A 23912-nucleotide genomic window follows, 5' to 3' on the forward strand; every position below is an offset into this window, starting at 1 on the left:
TTGGCTCAGTGGTAGAGCGTCAGCCCAGTGTGTGGAAGTCCCAGGTTCAATTCCTGGCCAGGGCACACAGGAGAAGTGCCCATCTGCTTCTCCACCCTTCCCCCTCTCCTTTCTCTCTCTCTCTCTCTTCCCATCCTACAACCAGGGCTCCATTGGAGCAAAGTTGGTCCAGGCACTGAGGATGACTCCATGGCCTCTGCCTCAGGCACTAGAATGGCTCTGGTTGCACCAAACCAATGCTCCAGATGGTCAGAGCATTGCCCCCTAGTGGGCATACCAGATGGATCCTGGTCAGGCACATGTGGGAGGAAAAATAAAATAAATAAATAAATAAATAAATAAGGTCAGAAATCTTTGAGAGCTTAAAGCAGGTGAGTTTGTAACTAAAAGGAGAGTCTCCTGGAAGAGATTAAGTCTCACTTTATAAGACCAGGTTTCCTCTAGTTCCTGGTGTCTGTGCACAAGTAGAACATTACTAACGTCATGCAATCAGTTAAGCAAAATAATTCCTATTTATTTACTTTCTTAAGTCTTAACTATTTTACAGTAAATTAATTCAACAAAGTGTTGATCACCTCTAGTCAAGTCAGTGATTTATAGGACCCGAATCGAAATGAAGAAAATATGATACAATGGAAAAGAACATGGACTTGAGTGTCTTAAATAGCCTGGTTTAAATCCTGGCTTTGCCCCTAACTAGCGGTGTGAGCTTGGACACACTTATGCAAGTGTATCCTCCCTTGGTCACCTCATTTGTGAAATGGCGATGACAATGTTGATTTGCCTACTTTGCAGATATGCTGGAAAGATTAAATGGGATCATTTATGTCCAATACAGTAGCTGACACATAATAGACTTTGAAAAGCAGAAGTTCTAATTAAAATATTGATATTTTCCCAACAGACATGTAATGGAGTTTCATATGTGATCTGACTTGCTTCTCCACAATTCAGTGAAGAACACATTACTTCACCCATTTCACAGATGTTGAAACTGTGGGCTATCACTGAACTTGAATCTAAGACATCTAACTCCAAATCCCATGCTTTTTTCTCTTGCATTCTCTCGACCAGAAATAGGCAATGTCATTTAGTGCCAGATCAGTATGTGCCAGGGATGGCTGTCTCAGTCATTTGGAGAGAGAGCAGAACATGGTTGGAACATCTCTGAGGAGGTGACTGGGGACTTAAGTCACAGAAGAAGTGCATGGCCTCATATCTAAACCAAGCTCACAATGCAATCTGCTCCACTGGGAGCTTCTGGCAGAGATGCCTGTTCCTATAGAGAGAGACTTTTACTGTAAAAACTTTAAGGAATCACCTCCACAGAAATTTTAAAAACATGCCAAATTTTATTAAGAACATCTCCAGCACTCAGAAACAGCAGAACAATGGCTACAGGCATGAGGTCACAGCCCAGGCCCAACCTTTGCCTTATTTTTTATTATTCATTTATTTTTATGAAGAACATTTACATTTAAATAACCAGTGAGCAATACCTGCTCTTGTAGCATAGACTCCCATTTTCAGAAGTTTGAATACACAAAATGGTCATGTATGAGCATAATGCTAGTGAGAACAGTCAGAGAAATTCTGCCCCATCACCAAGCTTCCTACCTAGGCCCTGGCCGGGTAATGCAGTTGGTTAGAGCATTGTTCTGATTCTCCAAGGGTGCAGGTTCCAGCTCTGGTCAGGGCACATTCAAGAATCAACCAATGAATGTATTAATAAGTGGAACAACAAATCGATATTTCTCCTCTCCCCTCTAAAATCAACCCATAAAAAAAGAGAATTTAAGAAGCTCTTCACCCAGACAGGACCCAGGCCAAGGCTGGCTGTAGAAGAATATGGAGAAAGAGCACCTTTCAAATCTCAAAAATGTTAAAGGGCACATAGAAATCAATTCATTAAAAGAAAAAAGTAGGATTCCAGTTAAAAAATGGGCAAAACACGTGCACATATAATTTATATGCAAATAGCTTTTTTAAAAACCTAGAAAACTCTGTAATCTCATTACTGATCAAATATATCTAGAATAGCCCCCCATTAAAATGAGATACTCTTTTTTTCCCATTACAGTAGCAAAAGAGTTATCATTTTAATGATTAGACCAGACTTTGAGGAGAAGGTGTTGTCCAGATGACGTCAATTAGCACAGACTTTTAGAAAAACAATTTAGTGGCAAGATATCCAGAGCCTTAAAGAGAAGTTGATATCCTTTGGCTCAGTAACTCCATGCCTGGGCACCTATACTAAAGAAATCATCTGCAGTTAAGGTGGGTTTTGTTTTTGTTTTTTTTTAATGATAGAAACCATCTAAATAGTCAACAAGAGTGAAATGGAGTAGTAGAGTAATTTATATTGTCATAGTGTATTTTTTTTTAAGATTTTACTTATTCATTTTAGAGAGAAGAGAGGGAGGAGCAGGAAGCATCAACTCCCATATGTACTTTGACCAGGCAAGCCCAGGGTTTCGAACCAACAACCTCAGTGTTCCAGGTTGATGCTCTATCCACTGCATCCCCACGGGTCAGGCTGTCATAGTGTGTTATTCAATTATTAAAAATGGGTTTATGAAGATCTGGAGATAAAAAGGAAAAATTCTTATCTTGTCAAGTTCAAGAAAGAGCTGTATTAGAATGACATCCCAATGGTTTTTCTAACCAATTGGTGGGAAAAGCATCAAACCTCGAACACAAGTTGTGGCTGAGTGATGGAATCTTGGCTTATGACTTGCCTCCTTCCCACTTTTATGAATTTTCCACTTTCCATTGCTCCAAAAAAATAGATCCACAAATTAAGGAAACACAGTTGGACTTCTGGGCTAAGAACAAACTTTGTCCAATGACCCTGAATTTTTCTGCTTCTCCCTGGATTTTTTTCACATCTGCAGAGTCACCAAATATATTCAAGACGAGAGAAAAGCACCTCAAAGTCGAACAAGGTGAGTGCCAAGAGAGGCCAAGGAGAAAAATAACAGGAGATCAATAGGCAAAAGAATGAGAGAAACACTTACTAGCAAAAAAAAAAAAAACAAAAAAAAACAACAACCCAAAACCACAAACAAAAACTCTCCTGGAACATTCCCAAGCAGTTCTGTCCTCTTGGGCTCAGCAGCCAAACGGAAAGAGGCCGGCTGACTTGTGGTAACAGGGCAGGTCCGAGATGACCTCCTTCACACAGTGTGTGGGCTGGCCCTCTGAAGCCCCAGCCTTTAGGACCTCAGGAGACCTCAGGAAAGCACAGTGTGGCTGTGTCCTCGGCACATCCTTGATCTTCCCCCATGCTCTTTGTACATCTCCAGGGAGCTGTGCCACTCCCAGGTTTGTAGACAAAAGATGAATAAAAACAGAGCTCAGGACTCATGACCACCTCACAGCTGGATCTCTAGAAATCTAAATCGTCTTGCCCAAGGCCATCTATCTGGTCCATGACCAGACCTTTAAAGCTCGTTTCTGTCCCAGAGAGACTTTTGACTACCTTCACGTTTTCTAAGGCAGAGCCTTGGTCTGCTCTGGGCTCTGGACTGAGACCTTCATCTGTCCCTCTCTCCGGAGGCCTTGAGCCCGAGCAGGACCCTTCTTCCTCAGAAGTGGAGCTTTCTGGATACCTGCTCGTGACTTTGCTCTCTGAACCAGGGGCTCCGTTGGGCCCATCTCCAGAGGTCCTCGTGTCTCCACTGGAAGGTTCCTCTTTGGAGCCCTTCTGGGAGAGCTGAGAACAGTTTCCCAGAGATGATGTTCTGGACGAGGAAGGTGCTGTTTCCGGGCCCGATCTTTGGCTGGGGGTGTCTCCACCTGGGGCAGGGGGTGGTGTGGGCCTCCCCTCTTGGTCTGGGCTGCTGTGTCCAGAAGCGTCACCTGACTGGCCTTGTCTTGGGCCAGCCTGTGGACTCCCTTCCTTCTCACCTTGACTTCCTCTTCCAGACCCTGGCTGTCCCTCTCCTTCAGTTTGCTGCACCTCTGTGCAGTTGGCGCCCTCATTCTGCCCTCCTGGACTTCCGTCAGCTCCTCCCAAGACTCCGCTCTCCACACTGACCTCAGCCCCAGAACCCTCTGCAGTGTTCTCTTCCTTGTCGCCCGTGCCCTGCTCCGGGGGGTGGCCTGCGTGGGGCTCTGTGCTCCCCCCTCCCCTCTGAGGAGCTGCAGCAGCCTCCTCGCCTCCTCCTCCTACAGGATCTTCCCCTCTGCCCAGGGTCTGGCTGCCCTCATCCTCATCCTCATCCCCCCCCTCCGACCCGGGGTCCTGGCCTAACCCCAGCTCCAGGCCTCCCTCAGATTTCTGGACAGTCCTTGTCCCCGAGGGGTCCCTCTGAAGCAGCTCCATCCTTGTCTTCTCAGGGTCTGTCCCTATCATCTCCTCATTAGCACATTTCCCTTTTTCCTTCTTCAGAATTTGCCACAGGTCAAAGGCCTCTGTGATGGGCGCTCTGGCTGTGCCCACCGTGTCCTTCGGGGCCACGGGGGTCACGCTCTTCCTGGCACAGGCCTCACAGGGGCAGAACTCCTCCCCTTCGGCCTCCCTCCCCAGCCGGGCCTCCAGGGCTGCCCTGACCTTCGGTCTGTCCTCCAGGGAGAAGGAGAAGGTGCTCAGGGCCCGGGCCTGGTCGGAGAAGGCCGAGAGGTTGCGCAGGCCCCGGAGGCGACTCCTGCGCTGCGCGGTCTGCAGGGACGTCTCCCACCTGCGGGCCGCCCGCGGGGGCCCCGGCACCCTGCTCCCGGCCCGGCTCTGGATCTTCCGGAGCTCTTTCTCCGTGCTGTCCTGGAGCCGCTGGCCCACATCCTGCTGCAGCTCGGCCACCAGCAGGTCCAGCAGGTCGCCGCTCTGCAGGCCCCAGCGGGCGCGGAGGTCGGCCACGGCGCCGGCCAGGTGGGCCAGGAAGGCCTTCTCCATCTTCCTCAGCAGGCCGGACACCCAGAGGGGGTCGGGGTCCAGAGCCACTCTGTGAGCCCCAGCAGGGCCCTGCTCTCCAGCCCCCTGGGTCAGCTGGGCCGGGGCTTGCGTGTGGGCCGCCTCAGCTGCTGCGGGCAGCTTCTCGGAACCAGGGTCAGCGCTGGGACCACTTGGACTCCCGCTGACATCCGAGTCCCTCTCAGGGAGGCTCCCGAGGGTCTCTGTCCGGCTCTCCCTCGGCTCTGGAGGGGGCGGCGGGGCCGAGGCAGGGTCTGCTCCCGCCTCCTCCTCCCCCCGGGCGCCCTCCCCGCCCTGAGGGCCAGCCCCTGAGGATTCTCGCCCTGCGGTTCTTTCCTCTTCGGGAAAGCCACTGACTGCCTCTCCTGTCAGCCCTGCTCTTTCGTTCTCTTCTTTCATTTTCTCTAATTGCTCTGCCTCTTCCTGCACCGTGTTTTCAACTACTTGGTCCAGGCGACAGCCCAGTGTCTGCTCCCCGCTGCGTCCCTCTGCCTCGTCCTCTCTGGGGGCACAAGCCAGTACCTGGGAGCTTGAAGAGGCTGGGGAGCCACTCCGCTCCTGGTTTCCCAGCCCCTCCGGGTTCTCTGAGGTCCTGGAACCAGGCCTCTGGGTGGAGATTTTCAAGGGCAGCTCTGTCTTCTCCGAGACCAGGGCACGGTCCACGGCACAGGGCCCGCTGCCCTCCCCCGAGCCCCCGGAACCACTACCGACATCCACACCCGACGAGGACGTTGGCGTGAAGTCCTCAGTCACAGCGTGGGACCTGAGGCCCGGCAGAGCCTGACACCGGCCGGACTCCCGGAGGCCTGGGTCCAGCTCGCCTTGCCTGAGGCCACACCCCGGCCACAGGGTCCGGAAGGTGCCCAAGAGCTCCTGGTACCGAGGAGAGTCTGTGAACCTCACTTTGCCGGTGGGAGACTCAAAGTCTTCGTCGAAGAAGTGGAGCCTGGCGAGACAGGTGATGAGGGCCTGAGCCGAGTGGCTGAGCCGCCGGCCCACCGGGCCGGACACTTCGGGCAGGCTGCGGGGCCGGCCCTGCTTGGGGCCCAGCAGCACTTTCATGATCTCGATGGAAGCAGACAGCCTGCAGGGAAGCACACACTGGCCCTCCCCACAGTCCCCAACGGCTCCTTCACCTGCTCCGGCCTCCTTGGGGACTTTGGAAACTCCGCTGTGAGGAAGACCCTCTCCTGACTGGGGACCAGTGTCACCAGTCACTGGAAGGGCTCCTTCTGGTTCGTTCTTACTGGTGGCCTTTTTCAGGGATGGTCGTCTGGCCTGAGCTGGCTCCCCCAGGCCTTCAGGGGAATGTTTGTCAACAGGGTCCTGCGTGGGGCCTTCCAGGCCGCCCCCAGCTACGTCCATGCTGTCATCCACCATCTCATATTTCATGGGCACGGGCTCCTCTGGGATGTTGCTCAACCACTCCCGGACCACGGCCTCTGGTGAGGCTCGGGGCAGAGCACTCGGTACCTCGCTGCCATTGTCCTTTTGCTCTTTCCTCCCCTCCCCTTCTCCAGCAGCCTGGCCCTGGAACTTTCCCCCAGGCCGGGGACCGAGGCTGGGGCTGCCCCTTCTGGCTGCTCTGACTGCCCTTCCCCTGTCCCCTGACCGAGAGCTGGAGGGCTGTGGGCACTGCACATCTAGCTGTTCCTCCCCCGGCTCACCCCTCCCTGGTCCCCAGTCAGCACAGTGGTCACTGCTGCTGCACGAAGGGTGCTTCTTGCCAGAGCGCTGTGCCCGGGGGGGTGTGGGACAGTATCTGCCGCACACCGTGCAGGCCACAGAGGAGGGCCCCTGGCTGCCCCGCGGCCGGGAGGCCTGCAGGGCCTGCATCTCACCACCGGGGGCCCTGCAGACCCGGGATGTGCCCGTCTGTGAGTAGCAGCTCCCTTGCGGGGCTCCTGGTCTCCCCCGCTCATGCTGTCCAGCTGGCGGAAGCAAGGGCCCGAAAGGCTTGGGGACGCTGCCCCCTGCCTCTTCCCCCAGGCCATCAGCGTGGGAGCTGAGAGAGTCAGATGTGTTGGTAAGTGAGTCAGCCCTGAACTCAGTCTTCCCTTCGGTCTCAGGAGAGGGAGAGTATGGGGGGTAGAAATCGGAAGCACAGTCTGAATTACTCACAGGAGTAATGGAGGCACTGCTGACCCCTTGTATGTCCTGGGAATGAAGAGAGGCAGAGGAGGGTGGCCCTGGGTCCCCGGAGGCTTGGTTCCTGGCGCTAGATGAGCTTCCAGAAAGGTGGGGTGCTGGGTCGGCGTGACAGCCCCTGCCCGTGCTGGGAGGCCCCCGCGTTTGCCTGGACACAGGGGAGCTGAGTGGGCAGTGGGTGTCCGTTCGGCTGCGGCGCTGCCTGGGGCGGCCTCTCTGGGCCCCTTGGTCGAGGCCAGACATGCTGAGTGAGGACACGGTGCTGGCTCTGCTCTTCTTTCTTCGCCTGCCTGTGGCTGAGGTGCAGGTGGAAGGCGGGAAACACACTTCTGCAGTGTCCCCAGAGCCAAAATGGCCTGAGGCCGGGGGCAGTCTCGCCCTAGACCCATCCCTGCCCTGGGGGTGTCTGGTGGCCTGTTCACCTCCCTCTGCCTGTAGGTCTTTGTTTCTCAGAGACAAGAGATTCGTGGCAGAGGAGCAGGGTCTCTCCTTGTGGGTGGACTTCTGTGGGGACATCACGGGCCTTGCTGAACTGGGGCTGCCCTGGTGCTGCTCGCCCCTCTCACTGGACCCTACTTGGGATGCCGCGGAGACTGAGGGGGCACCTGCCACACCTCGGGTCCTGGGGGTCAGGCAGCGGTGACCCCTGCTACCCAGCACGGCTCCCTCCGGACCTGGGCCCTCCCCAGCCTGGGGCATGCTGCTGGCTTCCCACCCGAAGCCTCTCTGGGAAGCAGCCCCAGTGGCCGGCTGTGGGCCACAGCCCCCCACACTGCCCTCTGGGGACCCGGAGCAGCAGGAGGAGCTTGGCTCAGAGCTGTCAGGGGGTCTGTCACTGGAGGCCGGGCTGACACTGTCCTTGCTGCTCCGTTTCTTGCTGGCAACCCCTTGGGTCCAGAGGCCCCTGGGGTGGGAGTGCTGGGCCAGCCCGGGCCTCCTCCAAGAGGCCATCCTCGCTCCCTGGGCACTGTACAGGGGGTTCGTCCAGATCTCGTATTGGGACCCTGGCTGCCAACGGCCTCGCTCAAAGACTTCCTTGCGCCCTGCCTCTTGGGTCCCAAGGCCCAGGGCCCTCGGCTCTGAGCAGCCCCCCGGGCAGCCCTCGCACACACAGTGGACGAGGTCCGCCTCCCCCGGAGCAGGGCCCTCCCCGCCGGCTGCTGTGGAGGCGCTGGCCCTCCCGACCCTCTTGGATCGCAGGAGCATGTCGTTGCCGAGCAGGTGGAAGTGGACTTTCATCTCCACAGACAGGCTGCCGTCCTCGTTCATGTGGACCGTCTTCTCAACGTTGTCACCGGCCACCAACGGGCCGAGCTGAGCAGGCGTGTCCTGGGGGCGCCTGTCGGGAGCGGGGCCCATCCAGCCATGATGTAGGGACGCCAGGGGGTCGCTGGGACCGGACCTCTCCGACAGCAGGGAAAACTGCCGCGTCCTGCTGTCTGACCTGGACCTTGAGTGGATCGTGCTCTGCTTGGCCTTTGGGCCCCAGTTCCCTGGCACACAGCGAAGAGTAAGGGGAAAGAGCAAAAGATGGTGAGCTGCTGGGGGCACTTCAGGGCAGGAGAAAAGGGGTTGGTCATGAGCCTTTCACCACCGAAACACCCCTGCCGGTCCTGGCTAGTTGGTTCAGTGATAGAGCATCGACCTGGCTGTGGATGTCCTGGGTTTGATTCCCAGTCAGGGCACACAGGAGAAGTGCCCATCTGCTTCTCCACCCCTTCCCCTCTTGCTTCTCTCTCTCTCTCTTTCTGCCCCTCGTGTATCCATAGTTCAATTGGATTGAGTTGGCCCCAGGCACTGAGGATGGCTTCATGGCCTCCATCTCAGGCACTAAGAAGAACTTTGTTGCTCAGCAATGGAGCAATGCCCCAGATGGGCAGAGCATCACCCCTAGTGGGCTTGCCAGGTGGATCTTGGTTGGGGCCCATGCAGGGGTCTGTCTCTCTGCCTCCGCTCCTCTCACTGAATAAACACCCCTGCCACCTCTAAAACCACATGGTAAGGGCAGAAACCATTCTAGAACAGATGCCCACAGTCTGCTGTCTGATACCAGCAGAGCAAAGTGACATGAACTTGAAGAAGTCCGAATTCAATCTCCCCTCTTCCACTTCCTAGTTGTGTAGCTTTTGGCAGAACCCCTTTTCTGAGTTTTAAAATAACAATAATGGTATCTATTTGGGGTGTGTTTGGATAGCACAAGGCAATGAATATAAAACTTCCAAAATTTTTTTTTCCTGCAGTGTTGCTGGCACAGAGTGTGTTCTTGGTAGGTAGCAGAGGCGGCAGCCAGAGCCGAGTGCCCCGCGCTAACTCCTCGCCCTGCTCCCACCCACCGTGGCATAGGAAGTACAATCAATAAGCTGCTGCATGTGCACCTGATTGTAGACTATAACATGCTTTGCGGTTATTAGTGGTGATTTATCATCTGAACACTCATCAAGCTTTGGGGTTGATAAATGATTGTAAGGAAGGACCTGGACACACAACTGCAGGTCCTGATAGTCAAGCCTGCACCCCAGCCGTGAAAAAGAGAAGAAGGGGCTACCGTGCATAGAAATAAATGACTTCAAGAAAGAATGAAACCCCTAAGGCTTTCTCATTTTATCTCCTGAGCTTACACTTAACAAGAGGAAGGGGCTAGTGGAGGGTAAGCCTCTGGTCAGCAAAAGAACAAACCACCATGTGTCCATCTGAGCAGGTGAAGGCTTCGTCAAGCTCTGCTCTTTCAGAAACACCAAGTGGCCACTGTGAGCTCCTCCAGAGAGCGGCTATGGCTACGTGGTCTCTACCTCCAGCACCTGGCAGGCGACAGTCATGGACAGCATTATTGTCATAAAAGATAATATTTTGTTTACTTGCCAAAATTTGCCCTTTGTCATTTCAATACTTTTGCTGAAACTCTTATTCTACAGTCATTAATTATACTTTTAAAACAACGTGTGTTGTGGCCCTGGTCAGATGGCTCAGTGGTAGAGTGTCGGCCTGGTGTGCGGGAGTCCCAGGTTCGATTCCCAGCCAGGGCACACAGGAGAAGCGCCCATCTGCTTCTCCACCCCTCCCCCTCTCCTTCCTCTCTGTCTCTCGCTTCCCCTCCCGCAGTCAAGGCTTCATTGGAGCAAAGTTGGCCCGGGTGCTGGGGATGGCTCTGTGGCCTCTGCCTCAGGTGCTAGAATGGCTCTGGTTGCAACAGAGCAATGCCCCAGATGGGCAGAGTATTGCCCCCTGGTGGGCATGCCGGGTGGATCCCGGTTGGGCGCATGCGGGAGTCTGTCTGACTGCCTCCCCGTTTCCAACTTCAGAAAAATACAAAAAAACAACAACAAAAAACAACATGTGTTGTATTTTTTTTTTTTAATAACAAAGCCTAAACTGGCACATAGTATGCTTTGGATGGATGTATGGTTGCATGTTCAGGCTGATGGGTTGGATGGAGAATCGATGGGTATCATTAGATTTAGTCCAGTTGGCCCCCATTGTTGTCTAAGAGAGCCATGACTCTTGACAGATGCAAATGCCACATACACATGGTACACTGCCTTCATAATCTCATACGCACCATGGTCCTTAATAGAGCTTATTTTAGATCTTAGAAACTTAGAGTTCGAAAGCTCCTACTTCCTATTCTTGAAATACCAGACTATCCTCTCTCATATCACAGTCAAATGCTCAACCCAATTAAGGTTGATGGCAATAAGAAGAGGAGGAAGGGGCAAGACAGACCCCGAGCAACTGGTTGCCCAAGAATTGGAACCAAAGGCAGGTTTTCTAAATTATGTAGATTGACTACCTTCCCAGCTCTCCTGAGCCACTCTCCAGGGCAAATAACATTGGGGAAACTTCAAAACCAACTCACCGTTTTTGATCCTTGAAGTTTGCCCCGATAAAGCTTCAGTCCCACCTCTTGTGGTCCCTTCCGTTGCCGGAGGTCTGAAGGACTCGTGACCAGCGCACACCAGCACAGAGGGGCTGTGCCGTAGAGCCTTCACAGAATCCACCTGAGGGAGGCGAGTGAGTCAGGAGGCCTGACCCGCAGGATCTCCCTTCTGCTCAGGAAGACTCAGGTAGAGGAGGAGTCGAGTCACACCGGCTCTTTCCTGGTGTTTAACTCATCTCCCCCTAGATTTCTGATCCAAGGGAAGGATCCTATCCACTTGCCATAATACCTGGAGATTTAGGTCCTGCGCCTTGGTCTCCCTCTCTGCCTGTACCCTCCTGGGGTGAGGTTATTCGGGATGCCTCAGGTGGGAAACATTTCATGAAGCTTTCGATCTGCTTTCCTGCCCACATCTGCACCCTCGCGAACAGGTATTATTTTAAAGCAACCAGCTTGCATATGGAGACCTGATTCATTCTCTCACCCTTTTCCAGAGTCTTCTCTTGGGTTTGACCTGTGTTTTCCAGTATAATCTGAGCCCACTGCCTCTGTCTCTGCCCCTAGTGTAGCAGAGAAGGACAAGACATTGTTCTCTGCACGGGGAGCCCTTCCATCCCAGGCTCCTCCCAGGTTCTCTGGGCTCCTTCCCAGCTGCAGTGTCATCCCCTCCCCAGCACCCCCACACCCACCAGCAGGACGGGCGGGCTGAGAGTTGAGCAGACAACATCGGTGCTGGGTTGCCTTCCAGGAAGCAGGTCCCTGCTTTTAGCAAAATCTCACGTGGCCCTGAGGCCCCTGCATATCTAAGGGTTAGCACTATTTATAGCATTACATTGTAATGAGCAGTGTTGGGGAATTTAGCTCCATCTTTAAAGTGCTGAATCTGTTCTTTTTCATTTTCTCAAATTAGAAGGTTATTCATTAACAAGGAAATGAAAGAAGGAGAGAATGCTTGTCTTCTCATCCCAAAATGGCGTGAAGTTTGGTGTCCACCAGATCTTTTAACCTAGTTAATTAAAAGTTGGTTTCAAACTACCAGGTATACATTTTTCTTTTGATTTAGGTCTCTGGTCCATCATACACACACACACACACACACACACACACACACACACACAGAGCAAAATGACCCAACTCGATTAATTTATAGATATAGCCATGCTGGCGTGCAGGAGTCCTGGGTTCAATTCCCGGCCAGGACACACAGGAGGGGCGCCCATCTGCTTCTCCACCCCTCCCCCTCTCCTTTCTCTCTGTCTCTCTCTTCCCCTCCCGCAGCCAAGGCTCCATTGGAGCAAGGTTTTCCCAAGCACTGAGGATGGCTTGTGGCCTCTGCCTCAGGTGCTAGAATGGCTCTGATTGTGGCAGAGCGACGCCCCAAGATGGGCAGAGCATCGCCCCCTGGTGGGCGTGCCGGGTGAATCCCGGTCGGGCGCATGTGGGAGTCTGTCTGACTGCCTCCCTGTTTCCAACTTCAGGAAAGAAGAAAAAAACAAAGAAAGAAAAAAAATGGAATTGAAGCAAACTGATGCTCCCATTTCAAAAAGAAGTAGAGGTCTTGGATCCATAGAAAGAAAAAGGGCATTATTGAGAGGGTCCATCCAGTTGAGGACCCGCCAACGAATGATTGTGACACAGCTTGTCCTAATAGCTCTGTAGTAAGTCTCTATGAAAATATAATCTTTTCTCCAATTCACTTATTTTGTACCTGCTCTCTCCCTCTCATCACACCCACTAAACAGTAGCCAATTGACGTGAGGGGCCTAGCCTTATCTGTCAGTAAAATCTGCATGTAGCACGTGCTAGTACACAGCACATGCACCACAGTTTAGAAACATTCTTACATTACAGCTCTGAAATCCTCATGGTTAGCCCTATCATTTGCCAGCCACATAACTATGGGAAAATCACTTAACCTCTGTGCCTCCGTTTCCTTGTCTCTAACAAAAGCATACTATTAACTGCCTCCTGAGTTTGTGCGGTGGAAGCTATGCCCTACATTTCTCCACGTCTATTCCACTCTCTTTCTGCGGTGCTTCCCAGCAGTCAGAGCTCAGAAAGCTCTAGCCATGTTTTCGGGAGTGGATGGCAGCTCAGGCATCCCGGCTGGATCCACCACCCCAGGGCTCCTGCGTGTCCAGATGTAGAGGTGGCACTTCCCAGATCTCAGCTTCATAAGCCTGGATGCCACAACTCAATAATCACAGTAGCTTCAGGCAGAGGCAGCGCCTTCCTGCGGAACACTGGGAGCCATTCCTGTAAACCCCGAGTTCATCCCTCTAGATGTCCAAAGATTTGGGAGCCCCCCCCAATGCCCTGTATAAAACTGCTTCCTGCTTAAGGTACTTGAGAAGTTTCTGTTTCCTGCACTGAACTCTCACCACAATGGATTGGATAATAGGAGAACTGGATTTTAAAAAGATACAATAATGAAAGTGTACAAGACAGTGTCTAGGCTCAGTGAATGCTTGCTAAATGGTACCGAGTGATATGAAAAACAATTGTGTGATTAACTGACTGAACGGCTCCACTCTACCCACCATTAACTAGCAGCGAGCAGCCAGTGCCTCTTTTTAAGGAAAACCTCCCGGTTCTAGCTGAGGTCCAGAGAACTTTATTAAGACAATGGCACATACCCCGACAGCCTACCTTTTTCCCACTGGGTGTGAACACCTGCTTCACGGGGAAGTGAAGAAGGTCTGAGGCTTTGCTGAGAAAGGCTGCCAGGCTCCTCGTATTTCTCTGACTGAGAACCACTGTCTGCTGGAATCGAGGGTCCCCATTCTTAACCAACATTATCTTCCTTGGAGCTTGAGGATTTTTCTGGGAAGAGGATGTTTCTGGTGCTTCACACTGGCCTTCGACATCCTGAGACTGCTGAGCAGAGGGGCCTTTTCCCTGTGGCCAGCCTGGTCCACCAGAGGTCTTGGGGGGCTTCTTGTCAGAGCAGAGGTAGCACCCACCGTCTTCCAGCTGCTCCAGGGCACTGAGGCCGTGCAGGCCCCGGGGTGTGGTGACGGAGCGCACCCCGAAGGAGAGAGGCACGCGCTGGGAGAGCTCATCCATCAGCACGCCAAAGCTCTTGAAGGTGCGTTGGTGGACAGCCAGGCGAACCCCGGAAAACCGGGGGTCCCCTCGCTTGAGGAAAGTTATCTTCTTGGCTGGAGTGACCTGGGTGACAGACAGGGTCCGAGCCACAGAAGGCAGGAGGCACTCGCGGTAGCTTGGGGGCTGGACACCCCTCGGGGTGCTGTTCATGGTGTGGAGGCCCAGGCAGCTGAAACCCATCAAAGGAAGAAAGTCAGAGCAGCTAAGAGCGTCTACATTTTCTCTTTCCTCTTCGTTATAACAGTGCTTCCTGCCCACTCCTAATTTGTTCCACTCTGCTCTGTAGAGGCAGGTTAATCCGTTTTGGTGGAACAGAAGGAAGGCCGAAGATTTAGCATTGGCCAGATCTGAGTTCAAACTCTACCTCACCCCCTTATTCTGTGTGGCCTAGGAGGTGCGTGACATGCTCCGTGCTTGGTGGGCCCACCTGTCAAAGTCAGCCACATTTACTCTGCAGGTCGGTTATCATGTGCAAATGAGGTTATGCAGATAGAGCACCGGCCACAGAGCAGGCACCAATACATCTTGATTTTTTTCCTTCCTCTTGCCCTTTCTCTTACCCAATTCTACCACCTGAAAACCTTTGAATACGCTAAGGCTTATCTCCTAAAGGGGTAGGTAAATAAAGGGAAGACTGGAATGCAGATGCAAGAACACAGGGCCGTCAGGAGGCCTGGGCACTGTGCCCACTCTCTCTTAGTGCAAAAGTCTCCCCTGTGGGCCTGAGGGATGCTCAACTCTCTGGACTCCTATTCTTCTACTACCAGCTAAGAGGGCCAGAGCAGAATCCCTCACTCCCAAACCCTTCAGGGACCAGAATGCAGACAAAGAGACTTGTAACCCAAAGAGGATGTCACCACTTGGTGTTGTATGCTTTCTCCATTATATGGTGAGGTTTGCTTTCATTTGAAAAGAATACTCCCCCTCACATGCCTCCGAAGTCTTTAGAGGTCTTTAGAGGATGAGTGAGCACCCCAGCCTGCTGCCACCGACATGGTAGACTGGAGGCTTAGGGCAGCCGTAGCTGGGTCAAGGCTGTCTGTCCAACTGTTTGTATCTATTATCACAGTGGTTTAGCTCACTGCCTCACCTGAGATTCTTGCAGAAGCCTAACTTTTTCTGTCCAGGTCACCATACCATGCTCTGTTCTATAGACCTGCTGGCCAAGTTGTCCTGAAACCCAGTTTTTACCCAGATATTTCCTGTGCTCCAAGTCCTTCCAGTGGTTCACAGTAGCTGCAGAAGAAGCCCAGGCCCCTTATCCCATAATTCAAGGCCTCTTGGTCTTGCTCCAGTCTGTGCCTTGAGCCTCAGCTCCTGCTCTCTCCTGTGTGAATTCTCCATGCCAGTCAGGCTGCCTGACTCGGGTTCCCCCTGCATGGCAACCCCATCCTTCTGCACCCTGGCTGGCTTCCCTCCTTTGTGGAGCCTTCCCCAACCCCCATTTTCAGCATGGTTCCCCAACATTTCCCACATCCTGGGCCATACCCTTCCTAGCCAACTAGCCCAAGGCCTGAGAGGCAGAACATGTGCTCTCTTGGGGCACCCAGCCCCAAGCCTGGCACATAGCAAGGACCCAGGAAACCCATGCTGATGAACAAGGCAGATATCTCACAGAGCCTCATAACAGAACCCAGTCCTGTCTAAACGCTGACATTAGAGTAATTGTGAACAGGTCAGGAGTTGTCCCTGCATCTACGTGGTTCAGATCATGCAGGACCCTCCTTAACGTGCATGCTCACTGCACGTGACCACGGCCCTCCTCGCTGCAGCCGTGATCCTGCGTGCAGCTCCTCCAGCGCCCACAACTCCCTTCCTTACCTTGCCTCTCTATTTACCCCATCCCTCTCGAAGGAAATGGTTCTCCCATGTTCAGAATCCTGGTGCACCTAGAGGCCTAGTAATCCTCTCTCATCTCTGGCACAAACTTTATAATTAGCTTCTCCAGCCTCCTCCCTCCAACTAATCCACTTAAGCTGCTTTCTCAGACTGCCCACTAACAGCCCCGCAGCTGCCGGTGATGTTACTCTATCCCGCCTTCCCGAAAGACCGACTTTTCTTCCCACTTGATTTCCATTTTCACTTGTGACAGGGAGCATCCTTCTCGGCCCTCACAGAGGAACAAGAAAAGACACTGGGGGACGCACTGATGCTGGGGGAAATGGCAGTGGGAAGCACAGTGACATCGGGGGGCCCAGTGACATTGGGGGACCATGTCCCCCATGATCACCATATTCCCCATCATCATTGTATCTCCAAATGTCACTGTGTTCTTTAGTGTCATCATGATCCCCAATGTCATGTCATCCACTGTCACTGTGTCCCCATAATCACCGTGTCCTCCAGTGTCCTTGTGTCTCCCAGCATCGCCATGTCCCCAGCCTCCCTGCTCCCTCTAAGGGTTTCTGCTCCTTGCAGCCCATTTCTGGGTAGAGAGGAGCTCTCTGGAGTCCTCTCAGACAGCAGCTCTGCAGGGCGAAAGGGAGAGTTCCAGGGTAAAGCACGACCTTGCCCGACACAAGGCCAAGGCCGTTCATTCATGGCTCCTTGAGGACCCAAGCAGAAGCATAACATCACTACATCCACTCAAGTAGCTGACTGCCCCTTTCTACTGACATTCTTCTAGAATATAACATCTTTCTGAATTGGAATTCTGAACTGCCAGTTAGACTTTAGAAATAAAAAAGAAATGTCCCCCAAAGCATCCTAAGTACCAAAAATCAGGTTGATAGCAGCTGGGGTCCAGCACGAAGGCTCCCTCCTAACACGAGACCAAGCACACAGCACCAGGGGAAGTTACTGATTATCCCTTCACTGAATGTACTTGCACTCACAGAACTGACAAGATTTCTGCATTACTCTCAGGGGGCTCACACACAGGCACACGCACACAACGTACACACATATATGGGGGCACATGCTCGTATACACACGGATTAGAAAAAATTTAGGACCTAGGAGAAGGAGCTAGAGGATCCAGGACGGCCTGGCCCCATCAACTGTGAAAGGTAGGGCATATAAGACTGTAAAGATCACCCCACTCCTCTCAGACAGATGAGGTGACAGCTTGCTCTCCAGCCTCATCAATGGAAACAGACAAGTTCAACTTCATCCCCATGATGAGTCGCTGAGAAGTATGACCTCCTTTTGTAACCATGTGAAAGGGAGAAGCAAGTCAATTTTCTTTTTCAAAGAGGCTAAGTGAAATTTTTATTCTTTCACTTTCAAGACAACCTGGCCTTGCTCTGACCAGGTAGCTCAGTTGCTTAGAGCACCATCCCAATATGCCGAGATTGTGGCTTTGATCCCCAGTTAGGCACATACAAGAATCAACCAATGAATACAGAAATAAGTGGAACAACGAATTGATGTTTGTGTGTGTTTGTGTGTGTGTGTCTTTCTCCTCTTCCTCTCTCTGAATAATAATAATAATAATACCTGGTCCCACCTGGTTATTTACTTATTCAATCATTCATTTACTTGTTTGTATACTAAACAAAGATTTCTGAACAGCTGTTGTGTACCAGGCTCTCTTCAGGGTCCTGGAAATACAATTACTGAAACATGGTACCCATCTGCAAAACCTTCACATCCTAATGTGACAAGTAGGTACATTATTAACATGTAGCATAAGAAATGTTCTGAGATATAGACATACAAATAGAGATTGAGCTCGAGATATATTATACACAGGGTGTGACTAGAAACAGATTAAGAGGAATGACAAGTCAGAGAAGACTTCCTGGAGGTGGTGACATGAGCAGACACCTAAAGCACAATTAAGGGATTAGACAGAGAAGGAAGAGGTTGGGACCAGCATGGCAAATAAATATGGCCTTGGTGCCAACTCTGACAGGTTGGGGTGAATGAGAGGTCTGGGAGGAAAAGGTGCTCAGGCTCTGTGATCAGTTAGCGATATTACCATGGTGTCAGGGCAAAGAAGGACCACACAGGTGCCAGACATTTGCCATCCCTGCTCCACTCAGGGCGTTCAGGGTGGGGGCATATGAGCAAAAGTGTGGTGAAGAATCCAGCTTGAGCGTTCAGTGAGAGCCTTCCCAGTGCATGTCATTCTGATATTTTAGACCCTCTGGCGCAGAAGGGAGGATGGCGCCTGGGAGAACAGGAAAGTTACTGGTGAATGACGGCAATTCTAGTGGAGTGAAGACAAGGGGACTGACCCAGAGGCTGAGAAGGAGCTACCAGCAGGACTGGATGACTAACCAACAGTGCTAGGAGTCAAGGAGCAGGGCCACAGAGAAGAAGGGAAAGGAGCCAGGGGACAGCAAGTAGCACCTGGTTCCCAGCTCTCCACTCCAGTCCCAGCGTGGGGTCCAGTGGGCGGTACTAGTGGCGGTGGGAAAAAGTCTGGATAAGCTGAGAGACACTCCCGCAGCAGATGGCTTTTGTGCGGCCATCCCCATGGCTGAGCTCCAAGGGAGATCTCCTTTGGAATTCCCCACCCCACTCCCACTCAGGACAGCACCTCATCCAGGTGTGCTGGACAGAGTGGATTACAGGAGGCTCTGATGTTCACCTTTTCTGAGTCAACTGGGCACCACGGGGTCTGGACAGGACCTCGCAGGAGCTCAGGGGATAGGTGGTCTCAATGAACACTGAGACTGGGGGATTGAATCACGAGGTCCCAGCAAGCCCCAGGGTCCACAGCACCAGTCAGAGCAATCCTGGGCTTGATTTAGGTCAGCAAAGGATGAGGGAGGGTTGCCAGGGGATTTCAGGAGGAAGCAGGGCAAGAAAGCAGAGGAGGCATTCCAGCTGTTTGTGGGCAGGGAGAGGGATGCAGACAGAAACAGATTAAGGGGCAAAGGAAAAAAAAATAAAAGTCACAGGAAATGCTTCAAAAGGTGACAGCGGTAGGAGGAACTGAGCAGGGTGGGCCTGCAGGGGAGGAAGCAGTTTTGTCACCAGCCCTGGAAGTGAGCTAGGCCAGGGTGAGGGGCTGGAGGCAGGAGCTGGCAGCAGCAGTGGGAAGGGAATAAACAGGGTGAGAGGAGTCTGCAGGCGGGGTGGGGGCTGGGCTTTGCAGGAGGAAAGCTGTGAGGAAAGAACACCAAAGAGGGAACAGGCAGGAAGGGGGTGGGGAGAGCACCAGGGCGAAATCGTGAAGGGTTGATTGATATCCTACATGAACAGCTGGAAGAGGCTACCATGAGGTGAACAGTACATGTCCCCGGAAGAAAAGGCACAGGACCTCCATCCGGGCCCTCCTAGGGTCCTCCACGCCACACAGGTCTACATGGGCTGTCTAGGGACTAGAGCCATGTTCAGCATCACCTTTTAGTGACTCGAATTTGCCAAGGAGTGGCATTATTTTATGAGCCAAGAAGCAAGAAAGAGTAATGGTGACAAACTTAAGACAAAGACATGCTATTAATTGCCAGATGCATCCTGATTTCAGAGATATTGAAACGTGGGGGGAAACCTGTGTGCATTCAAGTCAGTGAAATACAGTATGACAAAGAGCCAAGCACAGGCTGGACACGTATTCATGAGAAAGCCACAGCACCGGTTCAGGTTTGAGTTTGATTGACTTGAGGATGACAGCATCGGGGAGCCAGTGGCTGCAACCTGATAGTCACGTCATGGTGATCAAACGATGATCATGACTCCTGGGAAGAAGGCGGGGACCCTAAGATACCACTTTACACCCATCAGGATAGCTATTATTTTAAAAAAAAAGAGCAATAAATATTGACAGGGATGTGGAGACTTAGCTTATGGGAATATAAAATGGTGCAGCTGCTGTGGAGAATAGAATAGCGGTTCCTCAAAAACTTAGATATAGAATTACCATACAATCCAGCAATTCCACTTCCGGGTGTGCACCCAAAAGAACTGAAAGCAGGATCTTGAACAGATATTAACACCCATGTTCACAGCAGCATAATTCACAATAGCCAAAGGGTGGAAGCTGCCCTAGTACCCATTGTCGAATAAATGGAGAAACCAAATAAGGTATAGCCATACAATGAATGTTATTCAGCCTTAGAAAGGAAGGAAATTCTGACCCATGCTACAATAGAGTAATCTTAAAGACATTATGCTAAGTGAAATATGCTAAGTGAAATAAGCCAGACATGAAGGAACAAATCTATGTGATTCTACTTATCTGAGGTACCTCAAGCAGTCAGATTCATAGAGACGAAAAGTAGACTGGTGACTGCCAGGGGCTGGGGTGGGGGGATGGGGAGTTAGTGTTTAAATGTGTACAAAGTTTCACTTCAGGAAGATAAAGTTTTCGAGATGGATGGTGGTGATGGTTGCCCAACAATGTGAATGGACTTAATGCTACTGAACTATACACTTAACATGGTTAAACTGTAAATTTTACATTATGTATTTTTGTCACAATAGAAGATGTGAAGTAGAATCATAGAAAAATGAAAAGGCAGCAAGTGGAATGAATTGTCCTTTAAGAAAGGCCATTTGGTGGATGAAGGTTTCCCAAAGCTGGGTGCTGAAGTGTGAGGAGAGAGGGAACACCACACTAGTCCCACACGGCGGAACAGGCGCCCCCTGGGCTCAAGGTTCTGAGCGGTAGATGCAGAAACAGAATAAACAGAGAGGAAAGAGGGTCTAATGAGAGTAAGACTTTTGATTAATAGGCATAAAGCAATCCAGCCACAAACACTGATGCCCATTATGTGAGACACAGAGAATGAGGCTCAGTGCTGTTTGATGGACTCATGCTTCATGGGATCTATAATTCAAGGAAGAAGAGAAAACTACTCACACTTTGGTACATGAATGTTTCTGTTGCTTCTGGAGGCCCCCGGGCTTGAGAGCCCACCTTGGTTCTGCCAGTCACTAGCTGATGCTGTGGACAATCTATGAGACTTCTCTGAGCTTTGATTACTTTAATCATAAAACAAAGGTGTAAACTAAAGGGCTACAGAGCTTATACAGTGTGTCCATAAAGTCATGGTGCACTTTTGACCAGTCACAGGAAAGTAACAAAAGACAATAGAAATGTGAAATCTGCACCAAATAAAAGGAAAACCCTCCCAGTTTCTGTAGGATAATGTGGCAGCATGTGCGCATGTGCAGATGATGACACAACACCGTGTATACAGCAGAGCAGCCCACGGCCATGCCAGTCGAGATGTGGACGGTACAGAGGAAAGTTCAGTGTGTTCTGTGGCTTGCTAAATTTGAATTCGTGACCAAAGTGCAACGTGAATATCGGCTCGTTTATAACAAAGCGCCACCACATAGGAATAACATTACTCGGTGGGATAAGCAGTTGAAGGAAACCGGCAGTTTGGTGGAGAAACCCCGTTCTGGTAGGCCATCAGTCAGTGACGAGTCTGTAGAGGCTATACGGGATAGCTACCTAAGGAGCCCTAAAAAATCTGTGCGTGAGCCCACATTGAACTGCACTAAATAGGTATGAAACTGGGAGAGTTTTCCTTTTATTTGGTGCAGATTTCACATTTCTATCGTCTTTTGTTGCTTTCCTGTGACTGGTCAAAAGTGCACCATGACTTTACAGACACACTGTATATAGTAGGAGTTCATAGGAAAAGATAGCACATGATGCTGTACTATAAATAATTATCCCTGAATCTGGAAGACCTCTTGAGAAAATATCGGAAGCATTAGTTCTCAAAATGTTCCAGGTAAAACACTTCCCTTTCAAAATTACAGTGTAAAAACTATGAAGAACACCCCATCCAAAAAATGAGCATATTCTCATATGCACAAAATGTTGCATACAATTCAATGACTACTGGAACCCACCCATAGAGCCCCTTACTCCCTGCCCCCCCCCCGAGATTCATAAAGCCCAGGTTAAGAACCTTCGATGTAGGGAAGCAGTCAATGAATGCACAACTAAGTAAAACAACAAATGAACGCTACCCCCCACCCTCCCTTCCTCTCTCTGTCTCTCTAAAATATAAATAAATGAAAAAGTGGTCAAAGTCCAAATTCTCCTCATCCCACCCACCACCCTAGCCTACTCTTAAAAACAAACAAAACAAAAAAACCCTTAGTCTAAGTCTGAGGATCCAGTGTAAAACATGGTGACTGTAGTTGATAACACTGTGTTGTATAATAGAAATTTGCTAAGAAAGTAGAACTTATAATAACAACACAAAAAAGAACCATTGATGTAGTTTTTGGATATGAGGAAACTGAGAAGAGAAGGGACCACAGAGGGAAAGACCATGGCGCTCTGGGCCGACCAATATGTGCTGAGGATGTAGCTTAGAAAGAAGAAAAGGGATTGGGTTTGTGAGTCTAAAATCTCTTGTTCAGCCTGTAGCTACTGGGAAAAGTCTCCCCAAAATGGTTCCCTTTCTTTCTGGTGATAAAAGAAGGACACATGGTTACAACTCAGGAAAGAGACTTAGGACTTGAAGAACCCTGAGGTTGACATGGGAACTAAAATTCTTGGAAACTGTAAAAAAAAAACAGCATTGGAGTATCTTCCTGTTCCCCTCCCACACACATGCACACACACGTGCTAATATTTTCTAGATAGCTTATCAACAAGGGAAGTAGGCTAATGAGATGGCTTGGATTTACAGGGCTTAAAATGCAATGCAGAATGTGCAGAGTGGGATGTCTGAGCTCCTTGTAGGCAGTGAGTGCTTCTGGTTCTGTCCCTGCTGCTGAATAAATTATGCTTGGAAGACCATGCTGTAGTAAGGTTTAGGTGAGAGGTACAGTTAGCAAAGATAATAATAAAATAGGGTCAGGACAACCCAAAAGCAGAAAACTCTCTCTTGCCCAGCCATGGGCTGCTAGTGCACGGAGGGAACATATAAACAGCCAAGGAAAGTGGAAATCCAACAACTGCCATGGCTGGAGGTAGCTGGGAGGCTCAGTGAAGTGCACAGACAGGGTGCACGTCCTTGGGCTGTCCATGGGCCTGAGCAGCTGAGAAAGCAACTAAGGGGGCCTGTGGTCCAACAAACATACAATTGCAAGTGAAAGCAATGGAGAAAAGATCTCAAGATGGAAAAGTCAATGCTGGAAAGAAGGAAGGAATTAGATTCTTTGGGGGGATGACTATAGAGGGTAGAACTAGGGGGTAAGAATGGCCAGGACTTTCCTAGACACTGAGGCTGATCTCAGCTCACCTTAGAAAACAACTTTTAAACAACTGGAGTGATCTCAAGATGGTTGCTGTATCAGAAATTGCCTTAGTTACAAGTAACAAAGATCCTCCTCCCAAAATGACTTAAAATGGGTAGAAGCTTATTTTTCTCTCACATAAAAGAAGTCTAGAGATAAACACTCTGAGCTGGTACAGAAACTCCATGATGTTTTTTTGTTGTTTTTGGTTTTTTTTACAGAGAGAGTCAGAGAGAGGGATAGACAGGCAGGAACGGAGAGAGATGAGAAGCATCAATGTTTCCGCCCCTTCCGTATTTCTGCCCTGTTAGCCTTACTGCTAATTTTTCTAGTTTCCTCATTGTCACAAGATGGCTGCTGTGAGCCCTGCAGTTTGACTGAGACCCATTTAACCTGTTACTAAAGGTCTGCTTCATCAGTCACTGTGTTTACTCAGACTACAGCTTCACAGCCATCCCTGAGCACCTGCATGGTCCTGACCACATCCCACGGCACCCAAGTGGCTCAGGAAAGCTGAACATCAGAACCTCCTCCAATGAAATTCTCCAAACACACTTTGACGAGGCCCTGTCCTGAGTGGGTATGGAGTGAAGGGAGTCCAAAAGGAGGTCCCCTTTAGAGCTCCATCACACACCTTGCCTCGACAAAAGCCCTTTGCTGTGGGAGTGTCCCTCACCTCATCTCAACATTTCTCCTCCATCACTGGTACTTCTGCACTTGACCCCAGGCTGGGAGCAGAGTGTGGAGATCTGAGTATTAGAGCCCCGT

The 23912-nt window shown here is 50.9% G+C and overlaps 1 protein-coding gene across 4 annotated transcripts in view; it reads right to left on the reverse strand.

The window, feature by feature from the left end:
- Positions 1-1328: 1328 nt before the first annotated feature.
- The window catches only part of RP1L1 (RP1 like 1), a 45060-nt gene continuing 22476 nt past the window's right edge, over positions 1329-23912 (reverse strand). For 2 of the 4 annotated variants that reach the window (XM_066278753.1, XM_066278772.1), the window contains exons 2-4: positions 13584-14211; positions 10914-11055; positions 1329-8553 (exon numbers count right to left, since the gene is read on the reverse strand). In XM_066278753.1, coding sequence (XP_066134850.1) covers positions 3389-8553; positions 10914-11055; positions 13584-14192 — 5916 coding nt within the window. In that variant the 5' untranslated portion in view covers positions 14193-14211 and the 3' untranslated portion in view covers positions 1329-3388. Of the gene's footprint in view, positions 8554-10913; positions 11056-13583; positions 14212-15863; positions 15922-17964; positions 17982-23912 lie in introns of those variants that run through there. The other 2 variants (XM_066278781.1, XM_066278763.1) reach the window with 2 other exon arrangements.

Source organism: Saccopteryx bilineata, chromosome 1 (genome assembly GCF_036850765.1).
Source record: "Saccopteryx bilineata isolate mSacBil1 chromosome 1, mSacBil1_pri_phased_curated, whole genome shotgun sequence".
In the NCBI taxonomy this organism is placed as follows: domain Eukaryota; kingdom Metazoa; phylum Chordata; class Mammalia; order Chiroptera; family Emballonuridae; genus Saccopteryx; species Saccopteryx bilineata.